The 20,112-nt window shown below is 42.1% G+C and overlaps 1 protein-coding gene across 30 annotated transcripts in view; it reads right to left on the bottom strand.

Moving 5' to 3' along the window:
* DST (dystonin) overlaps positions 1-20,112 on the bottom strand; it is a 539,328-nt gene that overhangs the window by 309,475 nt on the left and 209,741 nt on the right. For all 30 annotated transcript variants that reach the window (XM_034766279.1, XM_034766278.1, XM_034766280.1 and 27 more), the window contains one exon: positions 14,587-14,753. In XM_034766279.1, the coding sequence (XP_034622170.1) occupies positions 14,587-14,753 (167 nt within the window). The remainder of the gene's footprint in view (positions 1-14,586; positions 14,754-20,112) is intronic.

The following is a 20,112-nucleotide window of genomic DNA, read 5'->3' as shown; positions in this document are numbered from 1 at the left end:
AAGGAGGTCAGTATAATTATCCTCAATTTACAGATGGGGAAACTTACAGCACAAGGAGAGACGTGATGTACCAAACTAGTGGCAGGACTGGAAACAGAACTCTGGTCTCCTGAGTCCCACTCCACTGCCCTATCCACTAGACAACATGGCCTCATTTTATTAAAGTAAAAATTTGCGGTGAAAGCCATCCTATTTTTAATCAGCTGTATATCCCATAAGTTTTGTGCCTACCTACAATAACTAGTTTATATTTACCTACAGGCTCCATTCAGCACATTGGCTCTGTCCTTGTCTACAGAAACATAGCTTGGAGGCTGATTCACTGAAAATGAGTTCCTTTGGAATTTGGACAATGGAGAAAACAGGTTTTAAAACTGAAAATCAAGGGTGCATCTTTTATAGGGGAATAGAAGTGCAAACGGAAGTATTTTGAAACTTCAGAGGAGACATGGTGCCTCCATCCCTAGCCAGTCACCATCTCTTCTTTCCAAACAGGACAAGTTGCAGTGAAGTTTAGGGCCAGAGAAAAGGGTGCCTACCCCCTCATCTCAGTTAGACTTTTCGTCTGATCCCAGCCCCTACATGAACAAAAGAGCCACAAAATCAATAAACAACTGCCTTTTACTTTAAAGAGGGTTCCTCTTGTGGTTTTTAAGCACTTCATTGCTCTCCAAACATAAGCTTATTACCCTTCAGTTCACCAAAAGCCCCTGTCCATCAACCTAGTATGGCAGTTCTTTCTGGGCATGCTCAGAAGATTTCTTTTGAGAGTATGTCTACACCTGGAGCGGGTTGTGTGATTCCCATCTCAAGAAGGCATATGGAGCTAGTGTGCTAAAAACAGACTGTATCCATAGCAACGTGAGCTGCAGGATGGGCTAGCCACCCTGAGTACATGCCCATCAGAGATCCTAGAAACCCATGATGGGAGGAAGCGTGAGTATGTCTCCCCAGCTCCAGATGTAGACATACTCTGTGTCATCCCTTGTGATCTATCAGTGAATACACGAGTAAGGGTTGCAAAATCTGTCCCTAAGTGAGGGCTGTGCTTTGTACAGCTTTAGAGTATATGTGTTATGTATGTTTCTGATACCTATGGAAACAATAATTTATTCTCAAATGAGTTCTTAATCATTACTAACTTTAACTGATTATACTGCAGTTATAATGCATATCCTACTGATTTAGATTAATTTAACTAGCTTATTCTGGGAGGAGCAGTGGGTTAAAGACAGCATCCAGGGAGACAAGCATTTTGGTTTCTAAAAGTAAAAAACAAATACAATGGACAGGATAAATAAAAATCCCCATAAGCTTTAAGGGCAAATGCTATTTTGCATTCAGTATAGAGGTTTATATAAATATAAAATGACATAATTTTGTGTAGAATTATTAAGCAGTTTTCTACATAGTATAGACCAAATGAAACTAAATGCACTTCAAAAAATGATAATAATCTCACCTTCAAACATAACACTGTGACTCATTTTATGGCTGATTATTCAGCAAAACTGGGTCCTTGCCATTGGAAAAGACGCATAAACAATACAAACCACGCAAAAAGTTGGAACATTCCATACAAAATAGATGTCTCTGTTAGAGACACACCCAAATCAAGGTGCTCAACTTCCAAATAGTGAGTCGTTAATTATTTTATTAATAAAATGCCCCTCTTCTACCACTAAAGATTTTAGAGTCGGTGTTAGAAATTAGATATAATTTGTGTTAAAAGTAACTGAGTGATACTGTAATATCACAGCAATTAGGAAACTGACAAAATTAATACCTGTTCAAGAAAACAATTTTAATATAGAGATCCATGAAGAGGAATAAGAGAATAATACTTTGATAACATTGCAAGGAAACTAAGGCTTTTATCCTAGAAGACTCACACATGTGTTAAGCGTTAGTCTGTGAGTAGCCTTACTGAAATCAATGGAGCTACCCACAGCACATAGGTTTTTTTTATAACTGGAATCTAATAAACCTTGGAAATAAATGTCAAGATCCAAAATAGAAGCTACAGTATTTGGGGAATTTTAAATGGGATCATGGTATTTCAATGTGGAAAAGATCTTTATCTATCTTTAGTCTCCCTAGTCAATTACACTGTACAAACGATATCCTCTTTTTCATTGTTTTAAGACAACAACTTTACTGTCAACAATTCTGTTTATCTTTAATAAAATAAGTTATGCCCTGATCCTGCAAATGCTTATACACGTGAGTAACTTCACACATGTCAATGAGTTCAACAGGACGACTCATGTATGAAATGATCTCATATACAGAAACTAAATTATTTAATTCTTGGGAAACTCAGATTGAATAAAATAATCAAAACAGTGTGACTAAACTATAGCAGTAAAAGAGAAGACAATAGAGGCATATTTCTTGTCTTATATTAAGTAGCTATATTACTGTATGAGTTTCATTAAGTAGCAACACAGGGGAAATGACAGGAGATGTAGAGTTAAGTGAAAATCTACGTATAGTCTAGCTAGGTTTTTAATTGCTATAATGAGAAAACGCCTATAAATATTAAATGAATTCTTTCCTTAGTGTTCACAGACGATAACAAAGAACAGATGCCAGAAAGAGCCATACATTCCTCAGGGAAGGAAGAAAATTTACTAAAATAATTAAAGATCATGTCAGAACATGTGATCATAAAAAAATGACTAAGAATTGCAGGGTTTCTAAATCAGGTAGGGTCTATCCTGCATTTCAGAAGGGAATGGCAAAAAGAATCCTAGCAAATAATTTGAAAATTATATTAAAGAACATTATAGTTGCACAGAAAATAACTGAAAAATTAGGGACTGCTAATGGTAAGGGTGTCCACGTAAACTTAGCTTCACCCCCCTTGTACATGTACATTTCAATATAAACCTTATCTGATTATATAATATTAGTTGCCATAAAGCAACTCTCTTATTCATTGTGTTAGGTAGATAACACAGAGTAAATGAGATGTTTAATAATAATTATCCTCACTACTCATTGATTGAACTCTTCCTTTATTCACTACGTAGTCCACCTCATTCACCATCTACCTTGTCCACTAAAGGGCGTTCAGAAATGCTGTTCATCGTACCAGTGTACATGCAAAGTAAGTCCATGGAAGTTTACCCTACATGCAGAATTCGCCTCCAATTCAGGTACAGATCCTGAGGACCCCTGTCTCATTCACTGCACATCATCCAACCTGCACATGGAATGATATAGGTATCCTATGAGAATAATAGCATATTATCACATAATTCAAATTAATGCCTATGCCCCAGGAGCAAAACTGGTTTTGGAATTTTCAGTATTTTAGTGCTTCTCAATGCAATTTTAATGGACTTTTAATTGGAGGTGTTTTGTTGTTGGTATTAAATTTCCCAGGGTTTTTTTTTAAAGTAGTTCCTTAATGGGGAACTATTTGCTAGACAGCTCTAGAACACTCTTACAAGATCCATATATCATAAAGAACAATTACTTATCCTACAGACACTGTGGTTCTTGCAGAAGTCATTGTGGATCTCCCATAGGTGTGCATGCACCTTAGGCACATGAGAGTTGGTGGGGTTTTGAATAGCAGCATCTGAAAGCATTGAACATGTGCCCTGTGGTTCCATGAGGGTGGCCAAACCCACTCCCCTCACTTCCCTTTCAATTCAAATTGCTGAGGATTCCTAAAAAGCAGGGAAGGAGGGCAGCTCATGGGATCCATACTGACTGTGACATTTCGAAGAACCACAGTTACTGTAGGGTTAGTAATTCTTCTCTCTTCTCCAAGTGGGATGGAGGAGCATCAGCTGTATCAGAGACTGGGCAGGACTTCACTACCCGCCGAATCGGCGGTAGTGATCGATCTATCAGGGGTCGATTTATCGTGTCTAGTGTAGACACGATAAAATTGATTCCCGATCGCGCTCCCCGTCAACTCCAGAACTCCAGATCGCAAGAGGCGGAAGCAGAGTCGACGGGGGAGCGGCAGCGGTCGACTTGCTGCCGTCCACACAGCCAGGTAAGTCGACCTAAGATACGCTGACTTCAGCTACGCTAATCGCGTAACTGAAGTTGCATATCTTAGGTCGACCCCCACACACACTAGTGTAGACCTGGGCAGAAACTGAAGTACCACTGTCCCAAACTTGGCAGCAGACCTAGATGCCATGTCAAGGGCATAATGACTAACAATGGTCAGTAGGTTGCTCCAAATCACTGCTTTACACAACTCCGATATTGTCACATTCCAGAAGGATGCTGACAATGCTGCTTGTGCCCTGGCGGAATGCGTTTTGACGTTTGGAGGGAGGGGCTCACCAGCCAGTTGATAACTGGTGGAGATCCAGAATGTAGTCCATTTAGAGATTCTCTGTGACAAGATGGCTTGGCCTTTCAATGAGTTGAATATAGCCATAAAGAAGCAGGGAGACAATCTGAAAGGTTTAGTCTTGTCACTGTAATAGAACAAAGCTCTGGAAACATACGAAGTATGTAGCTTCTTCTCTCCTAGCAGCAAATGCAGGTTTGAGAAGAAGACTGGAAGGCTAATTGTTTAATTTAGATGAAACTCTGAATCAATATTCAGGGATGAATTTAGGATGTGGTCTCAGAACCCCCTTATTACTATGAAAGGACACGTAAGGTGGTCCAATCATAAGGGCTTAGAGCTCACTGACCCTCCATGTGCAGAGATCTCGAGGAAGGGAGACCTCTGTCCCTTCCTGACTCTGCAGGAAAGAGCTAAAGGAGAGAATCACTGAATATGATATTGCTGCATGGGATTGTATTGGTGTTGGTGATGTTAATGTAAGTAAATCACGGGAAGTTGCCACTCCACAGACAGAGTCCGGGGACAGGGATGGAGTGCGCCCTATTAAACTAATAAACCTGCATAATGTGTGACTTGGGAGATCATTATTTTAAAATCCTTATTGTAGGTTTAAAATCAGAAAGAATGTACAAAGTACTTTTAAACCCTATATTTTAACCAAACCAAGAGAGACTAGTCCTAGAAATTTTCCAAGTACTAGTCCAAGTAAAAATAAATACTCTAGTATTTTACAGCGGTAGCATACAATCCAATGGCTGGAAGCTGAAATTAGACGAATGCAGACTGGAAATAAGATGTACATTTTTAATAGTGAGAATAATTAACCACTGGAACAATTTACCAAGGGTTGTGGTGAATTCTCCATCACTGACAACTTTTAAATCAAGATTGGATATTTTTCTAAAAGACCTGCTCTAGGAATAATTTTGGGGAAATTCTGTGGCCCGTGTTATATAGGAGATCAAACTGGATGATCACAGTGATTCCTTCTGGCCTTGGAATCTATAAATAAGTTTTGATTACTACTTAGGTATTACAATGATGAGCGCTAAGGAAAATACTATCGAAAGACTTACAGACAATACTGACATGAATATTCAGTCTTACACATTACAATAATATTCTTAACTCTGAGCCACAAGATATAGGAACACAGAAACTGTCATAACACATCAAATGAGTGAAGCATCTAGTCCAGTACTGTGTCTCTAAAATGGAGTAGTACCTGAGATCTTAGTAGAAGGTGCAGCAAACCTCGTAATGGACAATTATGGAATGACCTGCCCATCTAGGAAGCTTCTTCCTAACCTTGGGCAGTGAGTGGTTGGGTTATGCCATAAAGCATGAGAGTTCATAGCCCGTGGCCTTTGTTTTTGGTATATAATATAGCTGTGGATTTTATCTTCGTCCATATAAAGTCTAATTCTTTTCTGAATCCTACTAAACCCTTGGCCTCAATGAGACCTTGAACCAGTATATTCTACAGGTTCATTGTAAAAGTTTTTCCTTTTATCATGTTGTTGTCTTCCTTTGTATTGTAAAAAGAAGCCTTCCTACAAACATCCATGCATTCATTATTTCATGTACCTCTATCATGTCCTCTCTTATTCATCTCCTCCTTAAACTAAACAGTCCTAATCTTTTCAGTCTCTCCTCATATGGAAGTCTTCTCATGCTTCTATACATTTCCTTTGTTCATCTTTGGATGTCCCGTTTCTTGGCATAGTTTCTGAGATGGAGTGATCAGATCACAGTATGGAAGGTGATGATGCACCATTTATTCACATAATGCCCATACAGTATTTTCAGAAATATTTCCTGTCCTATTCTTTAGACATCCGCACACTTTGTTTACAGTTAAGACTACCAGTGGGCATAGAAGTGCTACTTTCATTGTGCTAAACACAAGGGCACTTGGGTCTTTTTCCAAACTGGTTTCAATTAATTTAGAGCCCAGCAATATACATGACCTGTTCAGATTAAACTTTCCATTCTGCATTTCTTTACATTTACCAGCACAGCATTTCAAAAACCAATGTGAAGTCGAGAGTTCCACCTTTGTTAGCAACCCAAACATTTAAGAGTGAATAAACATAACAGTTAGACCCAGACACTGCAGTATTAGTTAAATATGGAAATTGCAACACTATCAACTTAACCATCAAGTTTCACTTGGGGTAATAGCACCCCAACCACTACCTGGCAAGGGAGTTCCAGTGTGGATTTCGAGCTGGCCACAGATGTAACAGAAATCAGAACTGAGTGGTCTTATCCTGACAGCTAAGTGACCTGAACTGCCTAGCCCGGTCCCTGCCCCCATCCTTGTGTGAGATAAATCTTAAGATGAATGGAGCCTCATACTGTGGAAGACATAAAGGTTGGTATCCTCATTATACCAAGCCTATGCCTAGGACCAATGCCTGAATAGGCATCTCTGAGGGAAAGGCCTATAATTTTCCCCATTAACCTGCAAATTACACTGGAAATTTGCCAAAAGTTGTAACAATAAACAGTTGTTTACTACTCAGATTGTTTGTTTGAATATCAAGATGAAGGTGAAGAAACCCACAAAGTTGTTTGCTAATATTACCATGTGGGAAAAATCCCTTTCCGATCCCCAAAAGGCTGGTTGGCCAAGCCCCTGGCATTTCAGGAGATTGAACAAACCTACTGAAAGAAGGCAGAGGGACAAAATAGGGACCGAAGTGAGGTTGACCATGGGCTCCTTATACACCCACCCCCAAAGGGAGCCACCCCCCACAAAACAGCCAATGGCACTGCAGAGGTGGGGCCAAAGGCCCATCCCCTATCTGCAGCACCAGCATCTAGACCAGGGGTGACCAAACCACGGCTCGTGAGCCACATGCGGCTCGTTTACAATTAAAGTGTGGCTTGAGGAGCCTCCCCAAGCCCTCCCCATTCTCCATCTACTAGAGTGGGAGGGGGAGCTCAGGGCTTCTGCCCTGCAGCAGGATAGTGGGGCTTGGGGCTTCTGCCGGAGACAACTGGTATCTGCTGAGGATGGGGGGGCACAATTTAAAGGTTTGCCCATCAGCTTGAGTCATTCCCCCCTTACCCTTAGTGGCCTCTACCTGCAGCTCCCAGGTCTTTGACGCTGCCTCTCCCCATGGCCGCAGCTCCCAGCTTGCCAGCTCCAGCAGCACCATGTGATTGAGGAGGGCCAGCAAAGCCTCACAAAAATCGTGGGGGAAGGCACGTGACTCTACATGCCCCCCCCACCTCCCTTCTGGCTTCTGCCCAATGGGGAGGGACCTGCTGGGGCTTGGGGCTTCAGCAGAAGCGGGGTTGAAGCCCTGAGACCCCTCTCCCTGCAGGGCTGAAGCCCCAGCTGGCACCTCCTACGGGACTGAAACCTCGAGCCCCAGCAGGCATGCCCCAGCTCTCAAACTTCTGAAGATTGTTGTATGCAGCTCAGAGGGTCAGTAAGTTTGGCCACCCAATATAGACTACCATCCCTCTTTGCATACAGGAATAGCCAGAGCCCAACCAATCAGGGGAAGAAGAAGATGGGAAGAAAGAGAGGGGGTAGACACTTCATAGGAGAGATGCGCAAGCTATAAGCCCCCGAAGCAGTGTCTCTTGCTGCCCAGCACCACTAATGCCCAACCCCAGCTAGGAAGGTGGGTGTTTAGGACAAGGAATGTTAAATATTGTCCAGCTTTAATTCCATTGGGTATTTAGTTATATATAATTACTCCCGTTAGCATTTGGCAAACCCACCGGGTTTAAGATTCCTACTCTTGTGAAAAAGTGGTATGGAATCCTTAATGAAAGCTCATCCAAAAGACAACAAGCAGTCTCAGCAGTAAAGCTGGTTGGAATATTTTTGACTAATTGGATTTTCATCTGAATATGCTGTTTTGTCAAAGCTGAGACATTTCACAGAGATGTAGCAATTTCAGTGAAATTTTCAACAGGAAAGTTTCTGAGGTCTACGGCTCTCTGGTTGCTTCTGACCAGAGAGAGAGACCCAAACCAACAAGCTGACCTTTTCAATCCAAAAATGGACATTTTGACATAATTCCATTTTGCGAAAATGTTTGAAACATTTTGGTTTTGTTCAATGCAAAACGAGAACAGAATCGGAAACCCTGAAAGTTGTTACAAAAGGGAACTGTCATCCTCCAGCAATACTGTGCTGCAGAGCATTATATGGAGGTATTACTTCAATGCTGATTCTGAGATGCATGCCACCTTCTAAATTAACCAACTTGACTTCCTGCAGGTCTCCCATCAAGTACTAACCAGGCCTAACCATGTTTACCTTGTGAAATCAGATTGGATCACAGGCCCAACACAAGCTGATGCAGGCCAGCCGCAGCTATTACGACTATGCTCTTTACTACTAGCCAGAAAACATGAGTGCAGGGAATGTGGCAGCCCTGTTAAAGCTGCAGCTACCGTACAGAAATCTAAGTTTAAACAAAATGGCTTAAATGCTGAGCTGTACCATGTTTAGTCAGGTAATACATTAAAGGTAAGAATGTTTGCCCACTTAAATATTTTTAAAATCTTTCTTAAAACTTTTTCTTTTCCCAAACTGCAAAATATTAATTGTCAGGCCTTTAATTCCATCTGTCAGGCCTTTAATCCCACACCCCCAGCCACATTATGAAGGGTAATTATTAAAAAAAAAAAAAAAAAAAGTCTGAGAATACAAAATGAACTAAAAATTTGAGGTTTTCTTTTTGTTAAAGAGAAGGTAACAATAAATTATAAGTTAGAAAATGGCAAGCAGAAACTAGAAGATACAAATAATCTCTCTTTTTATTTTAATTTAACCCCCAAGCATTTTGAGACTTGACACTATGTAATAGTTAGTTTCATTTCAAATCATCCCCTCCAGCTGTTCAGCATGTTATTGCAAATTTTGGCATCACTCTTTGTACCTTCAAGGAACGTATTCATGTCAGTGCTTGATCACCTGCAACATGTTTTAACATTACTGTGGTGCCGTGTGCACTGTTGTCCTGTGGCTTAGCTTGTAACAACACTTGCCTGGCAAACCTCTGCTTTATAAAGTTGAAAATGCTCGCTACAGAACAAGGCTTGAATTTAGCACAGAAGATTCCGCCTGTTAAATGCTTTATCACACTTTAAAAACATCAGCGGACAGGTTTTGAAAGAATACACAGAAATATTTCAAAACAAAGTCATATGACACATGTAAACTGATCCCACCCTCTCTATCTAGCACTTGTTCTTTGTAATGCCTTACTCCTACTTCCTACAGCTGCAGCTTGGATTACTCTGTTCCCGTGTGAACTACTCAGTGTAAAGAAGTTTCTCCTAAATACTTTTTGGGTATGGTCCTTTGTTGGCTTCAGTTCCTTTTATTTTGTGATAGCCACTTTCCCTATGCCCACCAAAATTTTATATGCCCTATTTATGAACCTTGCTAAGGACCTGGTTCAAAGTCTATTAATATCTTTCCATTCTCTTCAACGGCCTTTGATCAGACCCTAACTCTTCTTTCCTAATTTTTATATAAACCCATTTTTATTAACTCCTCCTTATAGATGTAACCCCTGGAGCTCTTTCTCATTCTTTTTCCCTCTTCTGTAGCATTTCCAGTCCTTCAAGATCCTTCCCGTAATGTCATGCCAAGAATTGACAAAGGGTCCTGTGGCATGTAGACTACGCATGTAGTGTGACAAAGTGGGTATTTACCCACAAAAGCTTATGCTCCAATACGTCTGTTAGTCTATAAAGTGCCACAGGACCCTTTGTCACTTTTTACAGATCCAGACTAACACGGCTACCCCTCTGATACTTGATGCCAAGAATTCTGCACAATAGTCCAGGTGTAGTCTCAAAACCCTTTGTGTAGCACCACAAAGATCTTCTTTCCTGCATGGTCTATTTCCTTGTTTCTACATCCCAGGGTTCTGTTTGCTTTTCTAGTTGCCACTAGACAGTGAGTTGATTAATTTATGTTTAACCAGACTCTTTTCCTAATCAGTGTCTTTTCATTTCATATTATGGGTAAAATTCATCCCTGAGCTGGGGGTCAGCACAAGCCCCATGCTTCACTTCAGTCTCACATAAGCCTTCAAAACATGTCTTACATGGTACAGAGGTCCGGCACTCGCTTCCTGCATAGAGATAAATTTCACCCTAAGTGCTTCATGGGGCTTTAAACTGATCCTCAGCACCTCAGGGTGAGTGTCACGTTTTTGTGTATATATATGACCACTGTACATATTTGATTGTGTCTTTCTCTCTCTACTCTCTTTTATGCCCTGGCTCCACGCCGCTCCCGGAAGCAGCCAGCACCATGTCCCTGCGGCCCCTGTTGCAAGGGAGAGAGGGCTCCGTGCGTTGCCCTAGCCTGCAGGCACCACCCCCTGCAGCTCCCATTGGCCGGCAATGGGGAACCGCGGCCAATGGGAGCTTCGGGGGAGGTACCCGCAGGCAAGGGCAGCACGCTGAGCTCTCTGTTTCGCACCCCTCCCCCTCCCCCGAGGCCACAGGGACGTGGTTGGCCGCTCCTGGAAGCCTGCCTTAGCTCCGGTGCGCGCCGCTGCCACCCCAGAGCTGCCCAAGGTAAGCAGCGCCGGGCCGGAGCCTGCACCCCAAATCCCTCCCGCACCCCACACCCCCAGCCCTGAATCCCCTGACGCACCCCTCCTGTACCCCAACCCCCTGCCCTGAATCCCCTGCCACACCCCGCACACCTCCTGCATCCCAATCCCCCTCCCACACTCCGCAATCCCTCCTGCACCCCGCACCCTTCTTGCACCCCAACCCCTTGCCCTGAGCCCATTCCTACACACCGCACCCCCTCCCACGCCCCGCACTCCCTCCTGCACCCCAACACCCTTCCCCAGCCCTACATTCATGGCCCGGCATGCAATGTCCCCACCCAGATGTGGCCCTTAGGCCAAAAAGTTTCCCCACCTCTGGGTTAGGGATTGTGTCTGTGTCTTCGTATGTATTTGTACAGCACCTAGCACAAAGGAGCCACGATGGTAACAGAAGTTTCCAGGCGCTAATGCAGTATAAATCTTCAATAAAATTATGATTATGTACAGATAGTTTCTCTGGATATTTCTTTAAATTTTTACCATTCAGAGTTACTTTTGTAACTGAAATTTAGCTTTGATTTTAGATATATACACTTACTAGCCATACGGTAAATCCATAATTTACTCTATAGCCCTTGTGTGACAGAAGACATCTTGAAATGAAACAAGTATAATCCCACCTTTTTATAGACAATATACTCAAGCAAATAAAACACATCTTCAACCAAAAACTTAAAAACAAAAAGTCCAATTATAAAACTGTACAGGACACTGAAATATCCCAGAGCTTCATGGGAAATAATAAGTGAATTTTACAAAAGTACCAGATTACACATTCATGTAAATTTGGGGAGGTTCAAAATAAAAAATAACTACAAAGGAGCTATATTTAAAAAAGTATTCACGGCTAATAAACACTGCAAAGTTCAATGTTAAACTAATCAATGGTCTAATTTGGGAGATATTTGATATGTCTTTCTGTTTTTACAAAAATCACAGAATAATACTTACAAAAACAAGGCCCAAATCCTGCAACAGCATCCACGTAGGTGGCTCCGTATACTCATACGTAGCCCTAATTCTAATAATCCTAATTCTTTATTAATTCTGATACAAAGTTAGCTCTCTCTCTAAAGCAGGGGTAGGCAACCTATGGCATGCGTGCCAAAGGCAGCACGCAAGCTGATTTTCAGTGGCAGTCTCACTGCCCGGGTCCTGGCCACCAGTCTGGGGGACTCTGCATTTTAATTTAATTTTAAATGAAGCTTCTTAAACATTTTAAAAACCTTGTTTACAACAACTTTATATATAACAATAGTTTAGTTATATATTATAGACTTACAGAAAGAGACCTTCTAAAAACATTAAAATGTATTACTGGCACGCGAAACCTTAAATAAGAGTGAATAAATGAAAACTCGGCACACCACTTTTGAAAGGTTGCTGACCCCTGCTCTAAAGTAAGAAGATAATTTTTGACCTTCAACTTCCACTAAGGCTATCTGGAGATTTACAGCAAAGATTTGTTCCACTATATTTAGAAGGCAAAGAAGACACCTTGGCCCCCTTCACAGAGGCAGTAAACAGACAGCACTTTTGCTTCATGAAAAAGGGGCTTCAACCAGGCTTGGTTGCAAATTCAGAAAAGAACTTTGGGGAGAAAGACTTCTTTAGACAAGAGAGTAACTCGTTAATAAAGTTTAGTCTCTAGAAAGCCTGTTATGATTTTGTTTTATACGTAATTGTTTGTTTCCAATATTTTTACTCATCGTTACTTGAATCTCTATTTCTTTGATTATAAACTTAGAGTTGATCCACAGCAGGCAGAGACAAGACTGCTGCATCCTAAGGCCAGATGATGGTGAGATGCCTCACAACCCTGGGTACCCTTGAGGAGCATCATACCTGGTTCCCCCGCCACAACATTCCTGATAGTAAACCTGAGCCAGTGCCTGGAAAAAATGCAAGTAAGCTGTTCCAGAAAAAGCCTGGCATAGCTCGCTTTTCCCATGGAGCACAGGGGCGGAAGGGACGTGAATCACAATTTGGTCTCTGCCCTACTCCTGCTGCAGCACAGCTGTGTGCTGCACCCTACTTGCCCTGGATTGCAATGTCTCAGAAATCACTGCTTGGCCACTCTGTTGGCAATGCCTAACTTTCGGCAGGCAGCCACTCTGTTACTGAGTTTCCACAGACTTCCCTGAAATTATGTATTTAGAAGGTCCATTATATATTTGGGAAAAACTTTCCTCTCCTGTGAATAATAACACAGAATGACATTATAGGATATTTATTGTAATGCTTTAAAATACAGAGTGAAAGACGTGCGGAGCTCATTGAAGTCAATGGCAAAAATCCCATTGGCTTCAGTGGGAGCAGGAATAGGTCCCACAAGTGTAACAACCCTCTTAGCAACAAAATTAGTGCCATTAACACTCCTGGGAAGGGCGTGTATACGGGTAGACACAGTATGTATGAATATAGGAGGAGCATAGCATAAAGGGAAAGCAACTGAAAAAGGACAGTACAATAAAACTCTGCATATGTCCATTTAAAAAAATTGCTGTTCTGTTTCTTTAAACTCCTCCCTTTCAGTCCTATTTCATTCCTCTTCCACTTCTTGGGTCTTCCAATATCTTTGTGATTTTTTTGTTCTTTTCTCATACATGCTTGGGCCATGCATGTTCTCCTTACCACTCTATCCTGCCTGATTCATTTGCTCTCAAAGTCATTCAGTTCAGCTTTTTGCTGGTTATTTCCCTCTACCTTTCCAATGTTACTAAAAGAAATAGAGAGACATGTATGATTTATGCAGTTCCTTCTGACTATCTATTGGAATGGAAGTAACATTCAGAAAATAACTCTGTACATAGCCCCTTTAAAATTCTTTCCTTGATGAGTGACATCCAGTCAGTACAAAATTCTTCTGAATTAGATTACGTGTCTCAGGTCTTGTCTGCACTACGGGGGGAGATGGATCTAAGTTACGCAACTTCAGCTATGTAAATAATGTAGCTGAAGTCGACGTACTTAGATCTACTTACCACGGGGTCCACACTATGCCATTTTGACAGGAGACGCTCTCCCGTCGACTCCCATTGTGCTTCTTGTTCAGGTGGAGTACAGGAGTCAATGGGAGAGCGATCTGCGGTCAAGTTAGTGGGTCTTCACTAGACCTGCTAAATCAACCACCAATGCATCAATCGCTATGCGTCGATCCCCTGGTAAGTGTAGACAAGCCCTCAGCTTAGGAGTCTTATGACCAAGGAAGTTATGAACAGATGTGAATGTTTGACACCACCTGACCCTTCTCACATTGCTAAATGGAGGGGAAACCTGGCTAGATGGGAGATGGTGGCCTCAGGAGGATTCTTATATGGCAAAAGAGGTCCCTGGGATGATGAAGGTTGAGAACCAATGCATTATGGGCTATATGGGCATTCTCTTGAGTATATCTGGTGGGTTCTCATAATATATTTTCAGGTAGGCTCGTTGGAATTAAGACTGCTCTGAGAAAGATGAGTCTTTTGGCTACAGAAGGAAGGGATTTCCCAAGAGAATTCATAGTTAGTCTCCACATCTGTAGTATTACCGCAAGACAAAAGCCACAGAGCCCATTTTCTGCTGGATGGCCTCTTCATGTATATTAAAATGCCCAAATAAATATTTCCATGTTTGTAAAGATGAAAACAAAATAAACTGTGCAATTACCTGTATTTATGAATGATGGCGTTAAATAATTTTCCATCTCGCCAGCAGGTAGTGAAATTTTCACAACGGATTCCAGCATAACCCTCAGTTGTCTGCTGTGTCCACAGGAGTAGCCTCTCTTTAGCAGACATATCCTCTGACTGTCCAGTAACATGGATGTCAGATATCTAAAACACAATGAATATAAATATAATAAATCCATTCATTAAGGACTAAAAAAAGATTGAAATTATTACAGAAAAAACACTCTCAACCATTCATTAGCGTGGATTTTTCTACCCTGCATCTTTGGGTCAGGAGAAGGGTACAAAATGTATATCACACTTTTATTTCAGTTAAAATTGTTATGCATCTTCATTATGAAATATACAATTATTAGACTCACAATCTTCTAAACTACTAAATCATCAGCATCTGAATTTCTTTTGATAATATAATATCCTTGTTTTGAACTGTTATTAGAAATTGTTACACAAGACAAAGTATCCCAAAACAATATTAATTTTGACCTTATATAGGTAACATGAACAATATTTAATATCTCTGTTATAAACAGAGATTAAATTATAATATAGCCCTGGAGATTAGAGCCTATATCACTTCAAGAAAACAATTCAGTCAGATTGAAACCTAACAGTAAGGTTCTAAATGTAAAATTCTCTACTCTCATACGCACTTTGGATCTGTTATCCTTACTCTGAATCCAAAATGCATACATTCCACTTTTACATTGCCCACTGATATATAGTAATTAACTATTCTGTATGCGGAACATGTGTGCAATATAGAATATAAATGTGTATGATACACAGTAGTATGTCTATCAGAAAGAGTGGATCAGAGAATTTTGCCCCAAATCTGGGAGATTTGTTTTTGTATTATCTAAATAATTAGTTTAGGGATGGATTTGGACATGCAGCTCCAAACCCACACCAAAAAACAAAAACCCATGCATTTTACATTTAAAAAAAACCTGTACTACAAAAATCCTTTCATACTGAAATTTTAAAAAATTGGTTTAATTAGTCTCTAATGGAGTCTAACCCTGTGCAAAGAAAATGATCAGCGCATAAACACACAAGAAGATCATGAAAATAATTAATTACTTTTCTCTCACGAGGAAAAGTAGCTAGAGATGCACAGTACCCAAGAGACATCTCCCCAATCTGCATATGGAACATGTGTATAGCAAAACTGCAGGATGGATCAGAGAGGATAAAAGCCTATATATAGGATATTGTAATACAATACCATATACTTTCTTTGTCACGTCTGAACTTTTGTCCATCTTTTGTCACTTCTGAAATTTGATTTTATGTTAATCTTGCTAATATAATAACATCTTGTTATTATTAAGAATATTCCAACCATATGAAAAGAAAAGATATTCTGGTGGTCAGATACCATGGTTGTAGTCACCGTAAAAGAACCTAAATGCAGTGGATTTGGATGTTACACCAAATGAGCTCTATTCATTTTCACCGATGGCCTTCAGGGCATGGTTGTGGGAAAGTCCACCCTAAGAGGAGAGTAGAAGCAGAAGCCACACACAACACTATGATAGAGAGCCAAATGGCAGAATCAGCTGGGGAAGGAAGAGGGGAGGAAAAGGAAGAGGCTTAGCCACGGAGATGCACAAAGGCCTCGTCTACACTAAAAAGTTAGGTTGACCCAGCTACGTGGCTATTGGGCATGAAAAATCCACACCCTTGAGCAACATAAGCTAAGCTGACCTAACCCACAGTGTAGACAGTGCTAGGTCGATGGAAGAATAATTCCGTCAACCTAGCTGCCGCGGCTCGGGGAGGTGAAGTACCTATCCCTCCTGCTGGCATAGGTAGTATCTACACTGAAGTGCTACAGCAGCACAGCTGCAGCGCTGTAGCTGTGCCACAGTGGTATTTCAAGTGTAGACAAGCCCTAATTCAAACACATCTATTCAAGTGCAACCCAGGGAGTTGCATTAATGGAGTCAGACTAGATGATGACATTGGTTCCTTCTAAATTCAAGGATGTGTCCTGGATAGCCTCTGCCAGGAGGACACCTATGGAACCTGCTGCAAATTGAAATGTTCTTCTTTCACTGGAACCACAGTGGTGGTAGAAACAAGTATGTGGCTTTCCCACAAACATTACTAAATTAACACATAACAATGGATGTGTCAAGCACTTGAATGTAGGCTGATGGGAGGGAAAGGGGCACTTAATCAGAATGTGAAATTAATGATCAAGTTAGTGAAGAGTGGCCCCCACAAAGTATTGTTTGATTTTTTTGTTTTACACACTCTTTACTTTAAGTGCAAGATGTGAATTTACAAGTATTGATTTAAACATTAAATTATAGATTGATTTAGTGCCAGTAAAAACTTAATTTAGATTATTCTCTATTCAAAGTATTCACCAAATTGCACTGTGCAGCCAGCTGGTCAGATGAATATAAAAGATCATCACAATGATACTGTTTTACTTTATGTAAGCGACAGATACAGGTACCAGTACTAGAAAGCAAACAGTACTTCTGTGCAAAGCCAGTGCTAGGCGTAAGCAGACTAAGTGAAAGAGGGGGAGGCTTCAGCTGCTCCCCACTACCAGAGCCTTTCACTACAGTGAGGAAAGACTCTGGCAGTGGGAAAGGCTGAGCCTTTGCTCTGGCTGGAGGAGGCAGCAGGGACTTCCCCGCAGCCCCCACCCCTCACTTCCAAAGCCTCTCCGTAGGGAGAGTGAAGGCTCCAGCAGCAGAGAGCTGACAGTCTTTCCCACAACTCCCCCCCCACTCAACTGCCAGAGCCTTTTCCTGTGGAGGGGAAAGGCTCGAGCAGTGGGACACTATACCCTGCTAAAAATAGCAGTGTAGCCAGGAGGCACCGCTTGGGCCAGTAGACAATGTGTAGGGTATGTATTCCAGTACATAATCACACCCTTCAGATGTGCCTTTAGTCTACTGGCTTAATCTGTGCCTCACCATCTGTACTGCTATTTATACCCATGCTAAGGGGGCTATGCATGTATGTACACTTCATGCTGCCAAAAGAATCCTGCTGTGTAGATACACCTTTAATGGAAGGCCACAGAAAAGACAGGAAGGGAAACGTTCTATGGTATTTGTTTAAAATGCAGAATAGAAAAGATATGCTGAGTAGAGTTTCTACGTACTTCGAGATGTCATATGACAGTGTGAAATTAGAAGAGCGGTGAAAGTATAGTGCCTATATAGAGACACATATCATATAGAAGAAAATGGAGAAGCCTACATGACAAAAGGCTCATTTAAAATACCTCTGTTCGTTTCCTTTATTTTTAAGGTGTATGGAAAAGTATTGTCTGAAATATAAGTTCCTTTTCTTTTATGCAAGTATGCTAAGTATTTTTTCAGCAGCCTCAGCTTCTATTCATTACACAACAACCAGACCACAGTATAAATCAAATCAACCATCTGCCACTTTACTGGGGAGAGTTTATTAAAGAAGTGATGTCAACTGGAAAGGCCTGATGTCTGATATTAAAAATACAGTTTTCTTTTTCCCAATACTTTAAACAATTTCTGTGTCTCTGTCCACATGAACTTAGTTCTCTTCTATTCTTTACATGACTTCTTTAAAAAAGGAGTACATTGACATAATTTTTCTCTGTCCATTTTTACATACAAACTCAGACCTTTGGCCCACTCCATGGTTAACTGAATTGCAACAGTTATGTAGATTTGGAACAGCACAGAGTGAAAATGCAGCACACTAGATTCCCCTGACCACAAGGAAGTGGTTTTCAGGGCAATCTCAGAATGTCATATTTAAATCTGTGACACATACAAATGGCATGCGTAGCCATGGACACAAAACCAAAGAGAAAAAAAATCTTATTTTAAACTGAGATTGTTTGACACTCCTGCTTCCAGTGTTGTCCAGATTCTGGAAGGATGAGAAAGACATTTGGCAGCCTCAATCCACTTCCCAAAGGCCAGGTGTCCTCATCACAAAAATCCTTCTGGCACTAACCCCCACCCTGGTTGGCAGCCTCAGCAGAAGGAACATGACTGAATGGGCCTGGAGTGAGGGAGAATGGCCTCCCTTCAATATTGACAGAGAGAAACAACAGACTCTGGTTGGCAGAGCCAGGAAAGCCACGACCACCCCACTGGAAGTGGAGGGGCAAGACAGTAAGTACAAAAGGTGGGCCCTGAAGCTCAGTTCGACTGGAGCCACCAAGAGAGACAGACGCTCCCTGCCTGCTGCTGGAGTGGGAACCTGAGAGGACCTCTGCTGTGCTGAGGACTTGCCAGACACCACAGATGCTGAGAAGCTGCTGGGACTGCCACAGGCAGTGTATCCCAGGAAGATGGAGGACGACCCTGGGATCCAGATATACCCCCAGGGGAGGGTTGTAAGTAGCCCAGGGACAGCCGACTATAGTCCAGCTGCGTTGCTGCCATGGATGGCTGGATTCCCTGCTAACCCAGTGGCAGAACCATCTGCTGCTGTTAGGGCTGGGACCCAGTGAAGTTGGTGGACCTGGGTCCTCCTACCCTCTGATGCCATCCCAACTCCAGGGGTGGCAGCCTCCGCACTTTAGGCCTTGAGGCTAGGGTGACTGGAACACCCGGTTGAAAAGGGACCCTGGCAGCTCCGGTCAGCAGTTTCAAAACTGTTTTGTTATCTCGATGTAACAGGTTAGCGTTCTGTGGACATCCAATGAGTGAAGTCTTTGCTCCCTACCACTTGACTGCAGGTTAGGGTAGAATATAGGGAGGAAGATGTCCTGGTTGATGTGAAATTGGGAAACAACCTTCAGCAGAAAAGCTGGGTGAGGTCTGAGCTAAACCTTGTCCTTATGGAATACAGTGTAAGGGGCTCTGATGTGAGGGCCCTGAGCTCAGACACCCTCCTAACTGAGGTTATCGCTACCAGAAACGCCACCTTGTAAGAGAGAGCAGGGAGCACGTCACCAAAGGCTAAAATGGTGGCCCCATAAGTCTGGATAGGACCAAATTGAGGTCACAAGCCATGAGAGGCTGTCGGACCTGCAGGTATAGTCTGTTGAGAACTTTAAGGAAACAGCTGACCAACGGGTTGGCGAAGACTGAGCATCCCTCTGCGCCTTGGTGGAAGGCAGAGATGGCAGCCACGTGAACTCTTACTAACGACATAGACAGTCCCTGCTGCTTGAGGTGGAGAAGGTAGTCCAGTATTAGTGGCACCGAGGACACTAATAGCGTCAGAGAAAAATGGTGCTGCGCCGACCAGATTGAAAATCTCTTCCACTTGGCAAGATAGGTAGCTCTCATGGAGGGTTCCCTGCTGCCAAGGAGAACTTGTCTGACTTGATCAGAGCAAGAAAGCTCCACTGGGTTTAGCCATGGAGCTTCCATGCTGTGAGGTGGAGCGACTTACGGTTGGGATGTTGGAGACAGCCATGATCCTGCATTATTAAGTCCTGGAAGAGCAGCAAGGTGAATGGAGCTTCCACGGACATTTCCAGGAGTGATGTGTACCAGTGCTGGTGGGGCCAGGCTGGAGCTATCAAATCATCAAA

Source organism: Trachemys scripta, chromosome 3 (assembly GCF_013100865.1).
Source record: "Trachemys scripta elegans isolate TJP31775 chromosome 3, CAS_Tse_1.0, whole genome shotgun sequence".
Classification (NCBI taxonomy): Eukaryota; Metazoa; Chordata; order Testudines; family Emydidae; genus Trachemys; species Trachemys scripta.
Note: the sequence above shows the minus strand (reverse complement) of the source record. Positions and strands in the feature narration are given on the sequence as shown.